At 45.8% G+C, this 21,049-nt stretch overlaps 2 protein-coding genes across 2 annotated transcripts in view; one reads left to right on the forward strand and one right to left on the reverse strand.

Moving 5' to 3' along the window:
* Window positions 1-268: 268 nt before the first annotated feature.
* On the forward strand, window positions 269-15,464 carry TCFL5 (transcription factor-like 5 (basic helix-loop-helix)). Its single transcript, XM_008579808.1, has 5 exons — window positions 269-421; window positions 714-876; window positions 2,582-2,828; window positions 3,549-3,690; window positions 14,798-15,464. Exons 1-5 carry the CDS (start codon window positions 269-271, stop codon window positions 14,918-14,920), a joined length of 828 nt encoding a protein of 275 aa, XP_008578030.1. The 3' UTR covers window positions 14,921-15,464.
* Window positions 15,465-15,573: 109 nt separating this feature from the next.
* COL9A3 (collagen, type IX, alpha 3) overlaps window positions 15,574-21,049 on the reverse strand; it is a 24,403-nt gene continuing 18,927 nt past the window's right edge. Inside the window, exons 31-33 of the mRNA XM_008579809.1 lie at window positions 20,294-20,476; window positions 17,489-17,566; window positions 15,574-16,374 (exon numbers count right to left, since the gene is read on the reverse strand). Of these exons, the coding sequence (XP_008578031.1) occupies window positions 16,184-16,374; window positions 17,489-17,566; window positions 20,294-20,476 (452 nt within the window). The 3' untranslated portion in view covers window positions 15,574-16,183. The remainder of the gene's footprint in view (window positions 16,375-17,488; window positions 17,567-20,293; window positions 20,477-21,049) is intronic.

The raw sequence follows: 21,049 nt of genomic DNA on the forward strand, positions 1-21,049 counted from the left end.
ACACGCACCGCCTGACCTGCCTCCGTGGGAAGCAGACGGGAGGGACTTTCCCACGACCCAGTCCTAGCCGATAGTCGCTGTAGAGACATTTCCATGATGAGGGGGTGTTTGTCCTAGCAGGGGTGAACTCCTGCCCAAACCATCTGTGACCATCAGAGTGCAATAGTAGGTGACTGCCACCTGCCGGGAAGCTTACCTCCTCACGTGTCTCTGGGTTTTCTTTTGTCTCGGCAGTTTGGTAACTCTTATTCGACATCCATCTGAGCTGATGAACGTTCCTCTTCCTCAGCAACAGAACAAATGCACGACGTTAGTGAAAAATAAAACTGCCGCCACAGCGACTGCCTTGCAGCTAACGTACCCTCTGTTTACAGCCAACGCGTGCCCTGCTGCTGGGAATTCTGCTCTGTCACAGACACAGGTAGGGAAAATGATTTGTGATGCTCTGCTCTTTTGCATTAAATGGATGTGGTAACTTATTTTAGTTAGGTCCTAAGGATTCTTTTTTTTCCTTTTGTTGAGCTTAATAACCTTTTAAAATCGAGAGTGTTTATGTGGTTTGGGGAATATTTTTAAATCCTCAATGCAACTAAAGTTATTCAGGTTAAGTACTAATAGTTTCGATATTACTTCTGTTACGTGCATTTTATTTGCACAGTAAGAGGCAATTGAGCCACATATTGATAAAATTCCTGTTGCTTCATTTTTTCTAGAGTTCTAGTAACTCATGTGCTGCACTTGAAGCTGCCAAGCACCAGGATATTGGATTGCCTAGAACATTTTCTTTCTGTTATCAGCAAGAGATTGAATCCACTAAACAGACTTTAGGTGGTAGAAACAAAGCTTTGCCTGAGCAGGTTTGGATTAAAGTGGGAGGTAAGCGACAATGCAGAGGTAACGGGTACTTCCTCCTCCTGACTGACCTTTGCGCTCCTGTCACTTTGGCCTTGGGCAGGGGAGAGAGATGGCTTATACACAAAGGAAACGATCTTGGAAGTGAATGTATATCCCTCACTTTGAACGCTCCTCTGAATTTCAAACATCAGAATTAACCTTCGTGTGGAAACATTGAGTTTGAGGGCTTTTTCTTAACAGTAGAACAATAAACTTACATTTTCAGTTGTCTTTCAGTTACTGAAAGAACTTTATAGTTATTGTTTTCTTATTGGTACACTGTGAGACAGGAGCCTGAACTCTGCTAAAAGCTTTAGGAGAGGGGAGAATAACAGGAAGGCTCTCTGCAGATGGCCAGAGGACTGGGTTGGGAGCAAGAGGCCATAAGGCGATTCAAAGTTTTGGAAATAAACGGCTGAAGGCAAACTTTGCTAACCTCGAAAGTTAACTCTCAATCCCTTCCTCCCTGGAAAGGAATTATTTTTGAAGTTATCCAATGAAATAACACAGTGTGCGCTAAACTTTTCAAGAGCTGACAAAGGGAGGATTTGGATGGAGTGCTACTGCCATCTCCCCACCAAGAGTTCACTTTTTCCTTGTTATGACATTTTATGCAGAAGATTATGTTGACATGTTTGAGGTATAAGGCGAGTATTAAAATGTCCCCTGTGCACACTACTCATGTTGAGGAATAAAATCACCAGGACTTTTGGATTCCTCTCTATGTCTCCTTAAAACGTCATGACCATTCTGAAATTTGTGTCAAAGCGACTTCTCCCACTGTGGAGAATTTGGACTTGTGTGGCATGTGGGGATGCACGTCACCTCACCTGCCAGCTGGGCGCCTACTGTTCTTTGATGGAAATCTAGTGTATTTCTCCAGCATAGTGTGGTGTACATGGAGCATGCTGTGTAGCATAAAAGCTATGATGCTCTTTATTACTCCTTTTGTGGGGAGAATCGCTTCTGAGGTGAGGGCATACTTAATCTTAAGCCAGTTTAGTTTCGTCCTCTTTTCTGAGCTTTGCAGTTAAAATACTAGTTGTCATATTAGAATTGTGTACAGGGGACTGGCCGATTAGCTCAGTTGGTTAGAGCACAGTGTTATAACACCAAGGTCAAGGGTTTGGATTCTTATACTGGCCAGCCACCAAAAAAAAAAAAAAGAATTGTGTATGTGTATACAGAAGAATTGTGTATACAGAAAATCTTTTCTGGAGAAAATATTTACAGCATTGTTTTCCATTCTGAATTTGAATTGTGTATGTGTATACAGAAAATCTTTTCTGGAGAAAATATTTACAGCATTGTTTTCCATTCTGAATTTCAAAAAAAGTGAATGACTCCTTGGTTTCTCGATTCACAGATAACACCTGTTAACTAAAGAGGGGGTGCTTGACAAGGTTATATAACCTGGGCTGCATAGCACTTGGGAGGAATATTTTACTCAATTATAGACTGCGGCGTGGCTGTGTAGTATGAAATAAGCTCGCAGCTTAGTGCTCCCTGCACGTCACACTGAATAACCGCAGTAGCACAGCTCTCTGTGGTTCAATTCTTGGTGCTGCTCACCCAATAGAGTTTATGTCTTGGATGGAAAATGACAAAAATATGTTATTTGGCATTCATGCGGATACATTAGGAAGAATAAAAAATTAAAATACCACTTCTTTCTTCTTTTGCAAAGAAGAAGCGCTATGTAAACAAGCAATAAATAAGAGGAATCGGAGCAGAATACGCCAGCTGGACACAAGTGTGGAACGGAGAGCCCTCGGAGAGATTCAGAATGTGAGCGAAGCTTCCACAGCCGCACAGGGCACTTGGCAGGCCGCAGAGTCCTCGCAGGCAAACCTGGGGGAGCAGACCCAGAGTGTGCCCCAGGGAGGACGGTCGCAGCGTAGGGAGAGGCATAACCGAATGGAAAGAGATAGAAGGTAATGTGTGGGATTGGTTGTCAGGTCGATGTGTATGCAGTCGTCTTACACGTGCGAGTTTATTACAGATAAAGCAGTAGTTAGCCATTTCTATATTCAAGGGAGGAAGAAGAAGCAAGAGTAAACATTAACTTGTGTTGCTAGGTAGATTAGGGATACCCAAAGCCGCCCCCAAGTCCACTGATTCGCTGGGATGACTCAGGGCTGTGGTTTATTACAGAGAAAGCACACAAAAATTAGCAAAGGCCTGTGGGGAGAAGCCTGGGGGAGGACTAGGCACAATCTTCCAAGAGTCCTCTCCCATTGGAGTCACCCAAGATGCCCTTAATTCCACCATCAATGAGTTCTGACAGCAAGGGTGAAATGTTGCCAAGTCATTACTCAGTGCCCAGGGATTTTACTGGGGGCCTGTTACGTAGGTACTCCCCACCTACCATGTCCAGATTCCAGGCTCCCAGAGGGACGGCAAGTGCTCAGTGTAAACCCTGTTGTCAACACAGTCAGGCTCTGGGCTCGCTGAGGCCATCCTGGTAAACAGGCCTCTCTAAGGGGAGCTGCAGGCTGTTAGTTAACTCTTCCGCACTCAGGCCACTCAGCTTTGCACTAAGTGGCCAGGGTTTGTGGACTGCAGTTCTTCCAAGTCATACAGCGAAGCAGTTCCTGTCACTCGCTCCTTTAGCTTTGGCTTCTCTGTGTGATTGCTTTGCGTTTTGACTGTAGGCGCAGAATCCGCATTTGTTGTGATGAGTTGAATCTCTTAGTCCCGTTCTGCAATGCTGAGACTGATAAGGCAACAACTCTTCAGTGGACCACAGCGTTCCTAAAATATATTCAGGAAAGACATGGAGATTCTCTCAAGAAGGTTAGTATTTAATTAGGCCAGGTAGATTTTTAGGTTTTTGTAAATTTTACTTATCAATGTTCTTATATATCCTTTTTTCCCAAGGATAACTCAAACTTTCTGGTTTCCTGAAATTGTCAGATACTAAGTCCAATATCAGTGAAGCTCTGCTCATTAATGATGTAACTAGTCATTTATTAAAGTAATAATCACAGCCTAGATTTGTCTATTGGGCTACAGTATATAAATGACTGAAGTCTTAATTGTCAAATACATCGAGCACCTGCCCTGTACCGCATGTTGTACTGAGGCCTGGAAGGGGCACAGGATGTGATTTTTGCCCTCAGAAAACTTTCTGAAAGGGATGAAAGCAAGAATAGCAAAAGACAAAAATGCAGATAAATGTCAAATGAGTGGTCTGGGCTTCAAATGTGTTCAGAAGGCAAGAGAAGATACATTTTTATTGGCTGGGTGATCAGAGCCAGCTGGGGGCTCTGACACCCTGCGTTTCCGGTTCCTCATTTGACCCTGCATGTGCAGTCATGGAACCTGGTTCTGCCAGGACTGAGCTCTTGGTTTGAATGAGGAGTTCAGCCAGCCTCTGGCGGTTCAGAAGGAAGAAGAGTGAGTACCGCGGGACAGGTACTGTGCTCTGCCCTGGGGGACCTCAGTTCTAGGTACCAGCCTCAGAATCCTGGTGGTCAAGGTGAGTTGCTGTTAGGCCCCAGTGAAATAAATGCACAGGGTCCTGACTTTGTACCTTGTCTGAGCTGCTGGGTAATGGCTGCTGTTGACTTGGCAAGAGTCTCACTAGAGAATGAGCTGAGATTGGTGCAGCAAACATGGAGCCTTTTTAAGAAGGGCTCCGGTGTCTAAACACAGTAGGGCCTGGGAGAAGTCCTCCTGCGGCTGGAGGGTTCCTCCCGTCAGGCCATGCAGGAAGAGGTAGTCTTGTCTATTTCCCTTTTCTGTGTCCATGTGACATCTGCATCTCCTAAGTTATAGAATTTCATACGTTTCTTATTTTCATTATATATTTAATTGCATTTTAAAGCAAAGTGGTACCAAATTTATTTTAATTGAATCATTTGTGGTTATTTATAATGCAGTTTAACTTTGTTAGCGGTAGACTGTTGTATTGTTTTAATAAAATAAAGCTTTTATATTTTAAAAATGATTTAATGTTTGGCTTGGTGTACCTATGTTTTAGTAGTAGATTATTATTGGTAGAATTCATTCAAATATGAAAGCATTGGAGTTCTGGTCAAGACGGCAGAATAGACGGTTCCCAGTGTCACTCTCTCCCACAAATCAACCAATTTACAGCTATAAAAATGTAATATCAGCCAAGCTGGGGCCGCTGAAGCTCAGGGGAAGAGAAGGAGAGACCTAAAGGGAGTTCATGAAGGCAGGAGAAACCACGATGAGAGAAAGAAAAAACTGCTCTGAGCATTTCGTGCCACGGCCACTTTAAGGCTGGAACTGTTGAGTGCATGGACCAGGAGCCAGTAGGAGCCACAGCTGTGCCCTTCAGATGTTACTTGGAGGTGACAGGGGAGAAGTGGGCCTTGGCAGCCCCCAGGACAGCAAGACCACTGATAGGGTTCCCGTGGACCCACACAGGAGTGAGGAGCCAGAACAGCTGAAAAAAGGGAGCCATTCAGAGGCCGGTGAGTCATCGCAAGGGACTGGTGCAGGGCCTGTCCCATGGGAAGTGTTTGGAGCATGGGCAGTGGGGGACACGGGCCCACCAGGAGAACACTGGGACACAGCAAGGGCAGCCAACCCAGCCCCCAGTCAGCACAGGACCACTCAGAGGAGACTGGTCGGGAATACAGAATTGCATGGGGTGCAGTTCGATGAAAACACTCAGGCCCAGATTAGAGTTTCTACACAACCCAGATCCACCGGATCTCTAGAGAGCCGGAAGTACCTATAAGGTCAACCATTAAATCCTGAGCTGCACAAAAAGCCTTCCCTAGGGAAACAGCGGCAAAGCAGCAATTTAGCTCAACCACAGAGCTCAAGTATTGGTTCCCACAGGAAGTTCCCCCATTTTAGAAGTAAGCAAAGGACAAAAAATTAGTTCTGGCCCAGGCACACCACCAGTGCCCTGGAGACTGCCTGGGAAACGGAGGCTTGGAGCCGGGACCAGACCCCACTCCCACAACCAGGCACACTGCAACAGTGCCTTGGGGCCTGCCCAGGGACACGAGGCATGGAGGTGGGGACCGGGCTCCCCTTCCCACAACCAGGTACACTGCCAGCGCCAAGGAGCATGCCAAAAACATCACCTCCATGTGGGTGGCCCACCACAGCCACCACAATAACCATGGCTGCTGTGAAAGTGGCTAGTAACCACAACCACCACGCAGATGGTCCACCAGCCACAGGAGTACATTGACACAAGGAGAGTCACCAGCAGAGATAAAGAAAAGAAGAGGATGTGTCTCTCCACAAAGCCCATTTGAGAGTGACAGAAGAAGCATCTGCTCTATGATAATATTGGGGGACCTGATCACACCTCTCAGCATTGGACAGATCATCTAGGCAACAAATTAACAGAGTAACCAATATTCTTTCAGAAGGAGAGAAGAAATCTAGGGTAATTAGAGTGGGGAGGGGGGAGGAAGAGAGAGGTGGGGAGAGATTGGATAAGAGGCATAAAGAGTACTTATGATTTGTAACAATATATAGGCTAGTAATATTGATTTAATCAACATTTCAATGTTGAGCCCTCAAAATATAATCAATTTTGATTCAATAAATAAAAGAAATAAATAAAAGAAATAGTAAAAAAACAAATATGAAGACATTTATACATATATATATATACACACACATACACACAAACTTGAAGGTTAAATAGATATGGATATTATGTTTTTTATATGTTATGTTTCCTGGATATTTCTGAAATTTAATTATGTTGAACTTGTGTACAGTTCCTGGGTCAAATTACTGGACCCATCAAGAAACAGGCTGAAGCAAAATCAATTAGCAATCTCGGGGAATTAGAATGTAAATAGCGTAAACACCTCTGTACTTAATTATTTCCTTAGTAACTTTCTCCCTCTAGCTTGCATGCACATTTTTGTTCTTAAAAATGCAATACATGAGTTTTAAGTGATTTTCCTAAGTTATTTTAGTACACATTTCATTCAACTGATCTTTCCTAGTATAACTGGGTATATGTCCAAGATGCTGGGGCACCTGGTGGGAGGTGGTCAACACGCAGTCAGTGAACGAGACAGTGTCGGGTCCTGCCATGGGGTGGGAGACCCTGCCATGAGCCAGCGGGACTGCAGGGTGGCTTCTTGGGATTGGGTGGTGTGAGCCAAGGCCCAAATGATGAGCCCTGAGCTGGGAAATTGCAGTTCCACAGGCCTTGGGGTGGGGGCACCACCCACCCTGTCTGGGGAGCAGCAAGGCCAGGGCCTGGTGGGCTGCAGATCCCGTTAAGGTCTAGGGACCCCGGAAGGGTGAAGGGAGGGAGTGACATGATCTGACATGTTTTACAGGATTGGGCGCCAGGGAGTAGAGGTGATAGGAAGGCTGCTTAGTCAGGGCCTGGCTCGGCGGGAGAGGGCAACAGCACTGAGGAAAGGGGGCACACGCTGTAGCGTGTGTGGTCATGCTGGATGTGGGATGCCACAGAAAGGAGGCATCAGGGGTGACTGGGGGTTTGGCCTCAGCAGGTGGGTGGATGGGAAGATGGGTGGAGGGGTCCAGGGGGTGGGGCCTCAGCTTGGTGAGTTTCCAGTGTGAGAAGCATGGGGGGGGAATCCATGCAGATTTTTGCAAATACCAAGCCAAGCATCAATAAGGAAAAGTCTAAGAAAATTAATATTCTGGACTTTAGGTTGTCCTGAGAGAAAAACTGAGCTACCAAATCATAATATTACTTACATCTTTAAACAAACCTCCTCCTCTCCCACCAAAAAGTCTGCCCTCTGCCCTCTGTCCTGATAAAAGTATCATTAGTAGTGAAGGGGTTAAAAAGTATGTGTAAAGACACCTTTAGTCTAGTCAAACAAACATGTTAATAATAGATGACCAATGTTGCGCTGTATGGTGTGGAGTCTGAAAAATGCTACAAACCGTTAAGTCTCCTATTTGTGAAATGCTTCAACAGAACCCATGTGTGGGAAGAACGTATCCCTGAGGACAGCTCCATCTGTGTATTTCCAACCACAGCTCTCTTTCAGATGAAAAAACTGGTAGGGGACCTTTGTAGGCCTCCTCATGGCTCAGTGGCTTCATCTAATGCTTCCTTCTGATTGGCCCTGCTTTCAAGACACTCTGTCATTGGTGTGGTTTCAACAGTCAGATCTTTGGCAATCATACACTACAAGGCCAACGAAGAGTTTCTCCATCAGACAGCAAAAACAGTGCATGGCTTAAACTCTTACACTTGAGCACACACAGCACACGAGCGCCTGCATCCCTGCCTCCTGATCTCAGCAGTTGACACCCACCATAGGTACTGCACATCTATACACACGCACTTCAGACAGCTACAGACATGAACCTTCAACTCTAAACATTTCTGCAGTGTCTCCAAAAGACAGGCCTTCTCCCACGTAATGTGTTCTCTTGTCTTCTAATGCCCAGTCCATGTTCAGATTTCCCCAGAATGTTCCAGAAATGCTTTTTATAGCTGCTTTTTCCTTCTGATCCAGCACCCAGCCATGGATTATGCCCTGCATTTGATTATGCTGTAGCAATCCCACTCCACCCAGTTACTGATTAGTGTGTTGAGATTTTGAGGAGGTCAGACAAGTTGTCTGCCAAATGCCCCACATTCTGGATTTAGATGACTCTATTTGTGGTAATTTTAAATTTTGCTGTAACTTCAAATTTACGGGAAAATTGCAAGAATAGTACAGAAAGCTCCTTGTGTACCTGCCTGGCTGTGTTCTCTAGCCGTTTGTCAGTCTCCACATGTGTCTTTCTAACCGTTGGACCCCGGGTTGCGGCGCATGCCTCTATAAATACTTCCGTGTTTACTCTTAAGAATAAGGACATCATCTCACAGAACAGACTACAGTGATCACATGAGGCCATTTAATGTTGCTACAATGCTGCTTTCTAAGTCATGGTGAACTTTCAAATTTGTCCTAATAGTATCCTCTACAGCTTTTCTCTCCCAGTTGGGATCCAGTCTAGGATGACCGGCTGCATTTAGGTTAGTGGCCCTGAACCCCAGCAAGGCGAGAGGCACCTGGGCTGCACCTGCACTGCGCTTGCTGCACCTCTGCCGCCTTCCTCCGCAGCCCTGCCTGCTTCCCCCCTCCTCCCCGCTTCCCTGCATTCATGCTGTCATTTCTCCCATCATTCTGTGAGACCCTGGATCCCGTCCTTGCCTGCAGCAGCCACAGCCCATCCTTTGCTGTCCTTAGCTGCTGGGTGGCAGGCGCTGGTCAGGCCCTTATCCTTGCTCCTCTTTCAGGTCTCCTTTCTGTTGCCTTTTGACCACTGCCCCTCCCCCACTGTCTAGCCAGTGTTGGGTCCAAGACTGGCCCTGTTGACCTCTCAGTAGCGTGGACACATCCCACTGCTTTCCTCACTGGTTTCCAGGATGCTGCCCTCCCTGGGGTCTCTGCTCCCTCACTGGGTGCGTCTTCCCCTCTCCCCGACTTCTCCATGTTGGGGCACCCCAGGCTTAGTCTGTGGTCCTGGAGCTGAGTGGCTGTGGGAGCTGGAGTCTCCTCAGTTGTGCAGCATCCATTGACCCACGTGTTCAGTGGGGTACCTCTCCTACGTGCCCATTACGTGGCCTCCCCAGGTCCAGAGCCCCTTCCTCACCCTCTCTAGACTGGACCCCAGCTTTGTTCTCCCAGGGGAGGATCGGTTGCCTGCATTGGACGGTGGTGCATGGAATGGGGTGACCCTCCTTGCAGAGACGCGTCACCAGTCCCAGGGAATGCCATCTTCACCCGCGGAGGTGTCTGAGGCCCTCATCCCCAAGCCCTCACAGTCTGCGAGTACTGCAGACGGCCTGTGCTGTTGGCCTTGCTGCTCACCAGCACTGTGTCTGGTCAGCTGAGTCCACTAGCACTCGCCCTTCCACTTGGCATCTTCCAAAATATTCTCGCGAGCAAACCTTTACATATTACATGAATGTAATGTAATGGAGTGTACGGACCATTTAATTGCATCCTTTATGATCATGCGCACGTAAAGCCCCTTGTGCAAAAGAGACTCAGACCAGATGAAAAGTGTTATTCACCAGCACCGGCACATGGAGTCTGGCATGTGATGGCCTTGATGGGATTGTCGAGTGCTGTGACCTGCCTGAGAAGCACGTGGGTGACTGGAACATGCGTTGAAAACATGGGCACTTACCTGCTGCTGCTGCTGCTTCTGCTTGCATGGGTCTCAGAGGCCAGCTGTCTACTGTGTGCTGTCGGGGCCAAGGGGCAACCCCTGCAGCAGATGCAGACCATGACCCCCACCACGTGGAGGAGCCAGAGGTCTGCGGGTGCTTGGAGTGGAGGGAGCATCCCAGCGGCCGTGCCAGCCTGCAGAACCCAGCCTGGGGTGCTCAGCCGCCAGCGCATGTCGCTCGAGTCGAGGGGTCTGAGGGCCACTTAGCTTCATCACGGCGTTTGGTAGTGTCCTTGTGAGAGCAAGGCTGGCACAGATGCGACAGTGCAAAGACAAGGCGATGGGGTCTCACTCACCTGAGTGCCTGTGGCAATGATCTGAGTACTTGCGGACTCAGATGCTTTTCCATGTGCTGCTGAAGCGCCCTCAGTGACCAGCCACCATTTGCAGCTCTTGCATGGCTGGAGGGGCCAACAGCCCACTGCGACCTGCATTAGAAATAAAGTATCTTGGGAAAAAAGTCATCCTCCATCCTGAGGAGGTCATGCCTTCTCCATCCTTTGGTCGTCCCAAGCCCAGGCTCCTCCACTCATGTGAGCCAAGCCGAGTCCTCCCGGAGAGGCAGCTCCGTGCCGTTGGTGACGCTGCTGACTTCATGTGGGGGTGAGGTAGTGTTTTCCTGTCGTAATTTTTCTTTACTGTTTAAAAACCTTATTTCTGTTATTTCCATTCTTTTTTCAAAACTTTTTTTCTAGTATCTTAAGTTGAAAGTTTACTTCATTTATTTTTGGCCTTGTTTTCTAGACAGAAATTTGTTTTAAATGCATTGATTAGAAAACAAGGGGAAAAAAGTAAACAAAGCCAATCTCTGTCTTAATGCTCTGCTGAAAACATCTGACAAGTTAGGATGCAGTGCTTCCACTGTCTCAGTTCTACATACCTTGGAATCTTGATTTGTTTGCATCTTCAATGTAGGAATTATCTGGAAGTAGGTTTTTAATTTTCCATATATATAGGGGTTTCTTTCTGGGTTTTTTTTTTTTTTTTTTTTTTTTTCTGGTAGCTGGCCAGTACAGGGATCCGAACCCTTGACTTTGTCTGTCTTTTTAAAAACAGCTTTTTGTGCATTTCTCACATTGTGATCAATGAAGATGTTCTATATGAAAAAGCAGTTTTTAAAGGTTTGTTGAAAAAATTTAAAAAATAAAAGTTTGTTGAAACTTCCATTATGACCTCTTATGTGGTCAGTTTAAAAAGTTCCATGATTATTTGCAAAGAATGTACATTTTTTGTTTGGAGAATTCTATATGTGCGTATTAGGTTGAAATTATTACTTGTGATTCAAACCTTCCCTGTCCTTCTCTTTTGCTGTCAGACCCTTTGTTTCTGAGAGACCAGTGTGGACATCTGCCACTATGATTAGACTTGTCAAATGTAGAGTTCTCTCAGTGTTCCTCTATTTCAGAGCTTTGTTAGGTACATACAAATTTCTGCCTGTTCTGACTTCTTCATGAGTGGTTTATTTTGTCAATTTAATGTAAATGTCTTGTAATTTTGATTTGTTTGCCTCTTCAACATAGGAATTCTCTGGAAGTAGATTTTCAGTTTTCCATACATGTAGGAGTTTCTTTCTCTCTCTCTCTCTCTTTTTTTTTTTTTTTTTTTTTTTTTTGTGGCCGGCCAGTATAGGGATCCAAACCCCCTCTTTATTTCTTTTAATCCTTTGCCTTTAATTCTCTCCTACCTAATACAGTCTACACCACCTTCTTCTTCTTAATAACTTGCTGTTATATTTCCCTGACATATAATTAAAACCATCTCTCTCTTGCTAAGAAATATGGTTTTTATTATTGGTATTATTCTCATATTTACAAATCTAATGTGAATATTTTTTCCAATGTCATCTCAAGATGTTTTGATAAGTTGTAAAAGTTCCTTAAAACTCAACTATTTCATATGTGTTTTGTTGAAAATAGGTGCTAATTGAGAGTATAATGACGATTAATAGCTACCTTTGGCCTCAGCTCAGCCGAGGAGGACTGAAGAGATCTGCTTGTCTTGATCTTTCACAGTTGCCCCCAACTTCCAGTAAACTGGTTCCAGGGACCCTGCAGGAGTCCAGATAGAATGACCACTTAACCCCAGTTCTGCCCAACTATTCAAAATAGAGACTGATGCCTTGGACTAGCCTCACTGTGTGTGAAAAGAACTTAGTATTGTCTTATGCCTGAAAAATTGTTATTGTTTTCTGTCTTTCAGTTAGTTATTCTAAAAGGTAAATTCTACCTTGCCAAATATTTTAGGTTTATGCTTCAGATATTGGGATATAGAAAATTATCAAAATGTGGTTCATCTTAAATTACATCCTAAAAGCTTTTAATGTTTGGGAAGAATATTAGAGTATATTTCTATGCAGATATAGCTTCTGAGTGCAGGCAGTAGTTGGAAATGGCAAGTTGCTGTGGTTGGAATGTCGCTGAAAATGTGGATAGGTGGAGTGTTAACAGCCACTCCAAGTGATTTGGAGGTTAAATCAATGGCAGCAGAGCACCATACTTCTCCCCCAGACTTGTATTAAATATAAACTTATTACAACTCAGCATCAAAAAGGCAATACCCTTAAAAAATGGGCAAAGGACTTGAATAGACATTTCTCCAAAGAAGATGTACACGTGGCCAACAGTCATGTGGGAAGATGCCTACTGTCGTTAGCCATCAAGGAAAGGCACATCAGAACCTCAACTGGGACACCATTTCACACCCATTATGATGGCTACTATTAAAAAACAACAAAAAACCAGCACAGAATAACAAGCATTGACAGGATGTGGAGAAATCGGAGCCCTTGGGCACCGCTGGCGGGAGCGAAGCTGACGGCTGCTGTGGAGAACAGCATGGAAGTCCCTCAGGGAGTTACACATAGGGTTACCATGCAATCTAGCAACTCTGCTTGTGGGTATTAACCCCCAAAACTGAAAACAGGGACTCAGACTGACCCTTGTATGTGCATGTTCACAGCAGCATTACTCACAGTGGTCCAAAGTGGAAACAACCCAAGTGTGCGTGGACAGATGGGTGGATAAATACAATATGGTGTAGACACACAAGGGAATATGGCTCACATATGCTACAACATGGATGACCCTGGAGGACATTATGCTGAGTGACATAAGCCAGGCACCAAAAAACACTGCATGATTCCACTATGTGACATGCCTAGAGTTGTTGAATTTGGAGACAGCTGAATGGTGGTTGCCGGGGGCTGGGGAGAGGGGCGTGGGAGTTACTGTTTAAAGGGGATGGTTGACTGTTTAAAGTTTCTGTTTGCGATGATGGAAAAGATTTGGAAAAAGATAGTGGTGATGGTTGGACAACATTGTGAATGTACTTAATGCTACTGAATTGTATACTTACAAGTGGTTAAAATGGCAAATGTTGTTATATATATTTTACCACGATAAAAAAATACATAAACCTAGATTTAATTGTGTACAATGTTATGCTTTAAAAAACAAAATGACGTCTTCCCCGCTGGCGTAGTGGTGAGAAATCAGCTGAAAAACAAAATGATGTTGATGGCACCAAGCACCAAGGTCCAGGGTTTGGTTCCTGTGCCAGCCAGCCACCAAAAACAGAAGCCAAAACCTCAGGGAAGTTTCCAAACATGCACAAAAATGGAGAGAATAGAATAAGGAACCCCTGAGTCCCTGTAACTCTTTTTCAGGTATAATTTTGTTTCATCCAAACTCCCCATCCTCCTGCCCTCAGTGAATTATTTGAAAGCAGCTCCAGACATCTCATTTCATTCATAAATATATCTCCAAAAAGAAAGGGGTTGTTTAAAAGCATAACTACAGTATCGTTATCATCCCTGAATGCAGTCATTCCTGAATACCCATTTCTGTTCAGATTTCTCCCATTGGCTCATGGATGCCTTTCTCCAGTTGGCTTGTTTGAATCAGGATCCACACATTGTGTTTGGTTGATACTCTTAAATATCTTTTAATCTGTAATAGTTTCTCCTTCCTTTTTACCTTTATTATTGAAGGAACTGAGTACCTTGTCCTGCAGAATTTTTCACATTCTGTGTTTTGCAATATCCATGGTGGGGTTTAACATCTTTTATATTTCCTGTCAATGGGCGACCTCGAGTCTTGATGAGATTTGGGCATGTGACGTCCTCTCATTTTGTGTCACTCTTTTGTGAGGTTGAGACTGACCCTTGTGCTCAGATTGGTCGGCCTGACCCAGCCATTATTGAGGCCCTTTAAAAAATCGGGAGAGGTGGAGTGGCGGGAGCATGGACCGCAGCGGGCAGGGCACTGCAGGCAGCAGCTCTCAGTATTACTGCCATCAACAGTCTCGGTGACACAACAGCACCTACCCATGCCTGGCCACAGCATGCTCGCAGAGTGCAGGAGCCAGGAGGGAGGGGGGGAACTGCTGACGGGTATGGACGCCACTGACACGCACACTAAAAAATGGCTAACATGGTAACTTTCGTGTCATCAACTTTAAAAATGGCTGCTTTTACAAAGCGGTGAAACATTTTGAGAATTTATTGGAAAAAACAAATAAAAATACATATACAGTGAAACTACAATTTGAGAAAAATGGTCGGGTCCCTGTTTTAATGACACAACCCCCCTACAAGGTGTGACGTGTGTGAATGGCACGTTAAAACTGTGTGTCTTGAAGTAGTAGTTTACATAATTTTCCGTGTCAGCCTTTTATGCTTTTGAAGATAGCAGTTTTCATGTCTGAATTCAGTACATTAATGATCACTTCTTGACTTTAGGAATTTGAAAGTGTATTTTGCGGTAAAACTGGCAGAAGGCTAAAGCTGACCAGACCAGACTCCTTGGTGACCTGTCCTGCACAGGGCAGTCTACAGAGTAGCCCCACGATGGAGATCAAGTGATCGGACTGAACAGGAATCCTTAGGGAGTAAAGGGCCATTCCTTCGTGATCCATAAATGTTTTCTATGATCCTGGAACTCCACTCTGTTAGTCTAACTCGGAAGGGACGTGACTCAAGCTGATGGGACTCCAGTAGGAACTTTGAGAGCTCATTTTGTAAAAATATCTATCTAGAACAAAATACTTATCCATTAATGTCCTCTTAGACCATTTGGGGATGAAGACATCTTGATAATTAGTAAGTAATTTTTCAATTATCTGTCTGATTCCATCATGTTTTCTTAACATGATAACTTAAAAAATTAACATCCTTTGTAATATCTCTAGTCTTGAAGGGTACATTGCTTTTTCTTCATTTACATTTTAAATATGCCCCTTTAGCAATTGGAACAAGTTAAATTGTCCTTAACTAGACGTAGTTTGGAATTTTATTTCATGTTACATCACTCCCCTGTAATGATTTCCTGTCGTATGGTACTGGGTTGCAAGATGCAGTACTATTTTAAACCTTTTTGCTAAAAATTTTCCAGACTTCTTTTAAAGCTACTTTTATCCACACATGAAATATTGTCTCAGTGGATTGCTTAAATGCCCACGTTTTCGTATTGAGAGTCATTACTTAATATGTAATAAACCGTAGTGTTTGGAACTGAGTTTTTCAAATGAGTGGCTTTATTTATTACAACAGATAATACCGATAGACTTTAGTGCAATACAAAGTCACCTTCAATAAATACTGTTAATTGCGGATGTAATTTTGTACACAAAAAGTAGGTAAATCAAAGTAGACTTTTGTACAGAAGGGATACCGTACGTTAAGTTCTTTATTTTTTGTTATACTGTAGCCAGTTATTAACCTGAAGGTTTAATATATCATTTTATTGGGATTATGTCATAGTCCTAACGCAAATGCTATGTAAACAAGTTGCTGAATATTCTTTATCTCATGGAATTGTACAAAACTTTTTATATGTACATCCTATATCCGTCTTGAATGTTGGGTTTACAATTGTATCAGGGCCTGTGTTTGAGGTATGCTAGCACAGATGAATGGACCATTGTCAATAGGCGTGGACACAGAACACTCTGACAACAGCGTGGTCAGGATGCTCTCAGGGCCAGCATCCAGTCAGAAGCCGTGCCTGGACGTAGCTAGCCCGTCGCACCGTCCGCTTCTTGCTATGTGAACGCTGCTGATCCGGTGCCTTTCAGAACTCGGAGCTTCAGTCGTGGCTGGTGCTGTCTTGCTTCCTTAGGTTCTGTTTTAGGAGCTCCTGGGACCTGACTTTTCCCCGCCCCCTCCTAACACAGCTCCTTGGCAGGCTGAGGTGTCACAGATCCCCGGAATCCCCTGAGCACCCACAGCACCAGGAAGGCCAGGATCACCGGGAAGCCCAGGCTCACCGTGGGCGCCATCGCGGCCATCCTTGCTGATGCCAGGCACGCCTTGCGGCCCTTGAGACAGATCAGGAAGGTGAGTTTAGATACAGTAAGAATGGAAAATCAGTTGCACTTACATCCATTTAGCCTGCTGCCCAACTCTTTTCACTAGCTTATTCCAGAGCTCAGGAAGAGGCGGAGAGGCCCAGGCTGAGAGAACAGCGTGGGCACAGGCACGAGGGCCAGGGAAGGTGTGGCAGGCGCAACGAGCATTCCTCAGGGGCAGCAGCATGCTCTGACTTCAGAAGGGCTTGTTGAGTGCCGTGGAAGAACAGATTTGGGGGTGAGCAAGCAAGGAAGCAGGCTGCCCTGGGTGAGGGGCAGTGGGGTAGCTTTAGGGAATGGACTGGCTGTGAGCAAGGGGGGAGCCAGCCGCCATGCACTGAGGCTGGGTGACAGAGTCCAGGCGGTGTTGTCATGGTCCAGCTGGAGGCTTTGTCCAGCAGGAATGACAACACTGACATGTTTAAGGCCACACAGGTGGGAAGATGCAGCAGGGGTCAAGGTGCCTGAGCATTTGCCTGTCGGGTGGAGGCAGAGCTAGGTCAGCAGAGGAGAACCCGGGGGTGTGGGGGCATGGGGGGGAGCTGGAGACGAGCCGTGGCCATCCACACATGTTTGTTTTGTCAAAAGCAGGAGGCCCTAGACCAGAGGACGTGTGTGCACAGATGAGGGTGACCCCGAACAGAATCTTCAAGGAGGCCCAGGGATTGGAACACGGCCCGGGGGCCGGTCTTTGCTTGGGACAGTGGTGCTCCCTCCCTCCTTGACGAAGCATTTATTTTTGACATTAAAAAAAGAAATATTCAATGTACATGGGGTCAATTCAGAGAAAATTCCATTAGAATTTAACTGAAATAGATACTAAATAGCTTTAGTTAAATAGAACTTAACCAGACCTACGTAGCTGGTACAGGAGAGTCTAGTTATTGGTTAAACTTTTACATACTAAAGCCGTTATTAAGAAAATTCCTAATCTTGCCTCTAAGAATGCTTTGCCAAGAGAAAAAGGTATTTCCTTTATAAGAAAATGAGACATGTCATAACCCAACACTCCCCAGTAGAAAATCCTAACATGTTGGAAAAGATGCCAAACAAGAAAACCTTGCCGACGGCAATGGCCTCATACCTTGCAGGCCCTGGTCCCCGCCTGGTCCAGCCAGCCCCGGGCCCACTGAGCCCTTGTCTCCTCTGTCGCCCTGGTTTCCTGTCAGGAGGTGTTGGATATGGACATGTCGTTAAAGTGTCTGCTGCAACCACACCGGGACCACGTCTGATCCCACCTTTCTAACAGATAGGGTGCCTGCTTTTCCAAGCTTTTTACTGAAGTGGACCATTGAGAAAAGCACAGACATCCACATGCTGGGCTTGGTGGAGTCTGGGAGAAGAGCCCACGTGCACCGGTAGCCGGTGGCGTCAACACCATCTGCCCAACCGCTGGCAGACACGTGGGTGGTATTCCAGCTTCATTCAGAATATCTCTCCCTGTTAAACAGCTGAGTACTTACTTTGTAATCATATTTTCAATATGGTTTTTGACCCATGAGTTATCTAAGGATGTTTTAAATGTCTCTCTAATTGTTACTCAAATCCTACATCTCTTTGTTTTAGTCTGTGTGGGCCACAGTTAGAGAGGTGTGCTAATATCTCCTGGTATTGATAGCAGATTTGTCCACATTGGCTTTGCGTGTTCTGAAGTTATGATATTAGAGGCATACTAGTTACTCTAGAATTATGTTCCTGGTAAATTGAGCCTTTGATTAAAACACTGACACCCTGTAAAGGCAAAGAGCATTATTAGAGCTGGTCTGTTTTGCCTGATGTTAATTAATATCAGCAACACCAACTTTGTTTTGGTTGGTGTTTGTCAGTGTATCTTTTTCAATCCTGCTACCTTCCAAAACTGATCAGCAGCGCAGGCTTGATTAGCAGTACCAAGGTCATGAGGCGATTGCTGCTCGCTCACACATTACACGTGGACCCCTGGCAGGGAACAGCACCTGTGGCCTTGGAGTTGCAAGTGGCCTCCCCAGCGGGGCAGTGGACTTCCATGGCCTCTGTTGCCCAGGGATTGACTTGACTTGCCCCAGTGCAGTGGATCTGACCTGCCGTGTCCTGGGGGGAGTGGGGTGCTCCTGCCCTGCACTGCTTTTCCAGGGAGGGGAGATGGAGGCACAGCCGTGACAGTAGCTCTGCTTGAGAGAGGACCTGCGGTAGGCCCTGCCGTGTCTGTACTGTCTCATTTAATTCCCACAGTAACCTCTGGCGTCCTGATTCCGCTTCGCTGATTAAGAGACTGAGGCACCAAGGGCCCCGTCCAGGGAGTGACTCCCTCTGCACGACGTGCCCATCTACAGGCAGGACATTGGAAAGCTCCACAGCCCTGAAGAATGCATGGTGACTCCTTTGTGTGGCCTTTACTTTAACTTTTTCATACTGTTTTTCTGAGAACCAGTAAGGTGATCAATGCTCTTTTTGAATTTTATTTTCAAAGATTCCTATTTGAAGAAAATCTCATGTGACCTGTTTTGAAGACTGTGATCCCTCAGTGGCATTCCACTAGCATAGATAGCCCAAGAAGACCACAACTTGAAGAAGTTTGCAAGAAAACCCGAGGCTATTTGGTGGCTAATCTGGGACAGATGTTGCATGTGGACAAGATGGATTTGACACAGTTGCCCTCTCATGCTGAAATTCTTCAATCTCTAAGCATCTTAAGAATACATGGAACGATATAGTTATGGAATGCTTTCACCTGCTAAAGCATATAAATTTAATCTCAGAGACAATAAAAGGAACTCACAGAAATTGTTTCCCTTAGAAACTTTTTTCTTAAGCTATTTTTGGGAAGCAGGAGATTATTTGGTCAGTAACTTGGAATCACCTGGAATGATGAGCGTTAACGTCTTTGTTTGGGCCATAGGGCAGGCCGGGAGGACGCAGGTGGACTATGGTGGCAAACTTAAAAGTTTAAAATAAGCTCATTTTTTTTTTCTGGCATTTGGTCAGTGTAGAGATCCAAAGCCTTGACGTTGGTGTTAGCACCACATTCTACCAACTGAACCAACTAGCCAGCCCAAAATAAATAAGTTTTGAAGGCCATTTTGGAAAAGATCCGTGTCCACCAGCTCACACATGAGATTGTGTCATGCAGGTTACCCCGGGCACCTGGGACATCCCTGGCAGGTCAGCACATCCTCCTGCACCTGAGGACTCGCTGCCCGTGGTAGCAACAAACCACAGCTAATGTTGGTGCCTCTCACTAGTCCTTGAAATAGAAAGCATCTTGGATGTTATATTTTTGCCTTTTGCCACAGGAGTTTTCATACACTGCCAGTTCTCACCGAGGCATGTGGTATTGAGTGTAAATGGGACTCCTGTTTATCCGTTCCTCATGTTTTTAAACACTCCCCACTGAATGCTGTTCTGACGGTATTTCAGAAAAATACCACATTTTAAAAAATGTCCTAGTTCTTGTGGGATTAATAAGGAATTAACCGTGCTAGGCCCCAAAGCATGAAGGGTCCCAGCCTTTCAGGAGTCCCCACTGAGGACACCTAACGTACACCAGGAGCAGTATCTAGTAAAAGCTCCATCTCTTACTGCATTTCCAGACAAACGTATGGACATTAAGACCAAGGAAGGGGAGGAACAGTGGGGTCACTGAGGCATCTTGGGTTTGCATGTGAGACACGGATCTGCATGATCATGAGGCTGGTCAGGGCTGGAAAACCCATGAGCTCATGTTCAGGCGACTTTGAATGCTAACTTTCCCTTGTGTTCCCTCTCCTCCCTTGTCCTTCCAGAGGATAGCATCTCTGCAGGGAGGGGCGGGTTTGCGTAGTGTCCTGACATGGGGACGGTCTGGGGGTGTCGTGTGGCTGAGGGAGACCTGCCACAGAAGGGTGGCCGTGTCCTGGGGTCAGCTACTCACCTCTAGGTCCAGGGTCTCCCAGCTCCCCAGTGGGACCACGATATCCAGGGGGCCCTCGAGCACCAGGGTGACCAATGGAGCCTGGGGGGCCTGGGGGCCCTGGGGGGCCTGCTGGACCCGGCCGACCGATGGCTCCCGGCGCCAAAGGCTTCCTCAGGTGCGCGGCTAATCCTGCTATTCGTTCTTTTGGAAAACAAGGGCAAAAGCATTTACCCCAGAGAGGATCACGGGAAGCGCACAGACGCAAAACACCAAAGCCTCTACACTGCCTTTCAGAAGGGAGTTTTCATTACTGATTGAAAATGGTTTTAATTGCTTTGGGGTATGTAATAAATGCTGGGCTGAAGGATGAACCGCAGGGCTAGAAAAGAGAACCCCTTCAATGGGAGTGCCTTTGAATCCTGTGGATCATAGGGGAAAGGTGTCCACTTAGGGGACGTTCAGGGAACTGACCCTGCAAGCCGAAAATTAATTAGTTCTTTGTAACCGTTGCATTCAGCAGACACGTAGGATCTCTACTGTGCACCAGGCACAGTGATGAATCCTGGGTGGGGGAACAAGTGAGCCCCGTCCAGTACAGAGGACAGACGGACTGGCCACAGGAGCACGGACCTCCAAGGGCTAATAGGCAGGTGGGCCAACATGCAGCTCATTTTGTCTGGAAACTGCTGGGACCTGAGAGCAGGGATGGGGCGGCAGCCAAGGCCGTGCCTCGAGACACCTCCGACCCTGGTGACTTACCGCTTATCATTCCCC

Source organism: Galeopterus variegatus, unplaced genomic scaffold, assembly GCF_000696425.1.
Source record: "Galeopterus variegatus unplaced genomic scaffold, G_variegatus-3.0.2 Scaffold1959, whole genome shotgun sequence".
NCBI classification, from domain to species: Eukaryota; Metazoa; Chordata; class Mammalia; order Dermoptera; family Cynocephalidae; genus Galeopterus; species Galeopterus variegatus.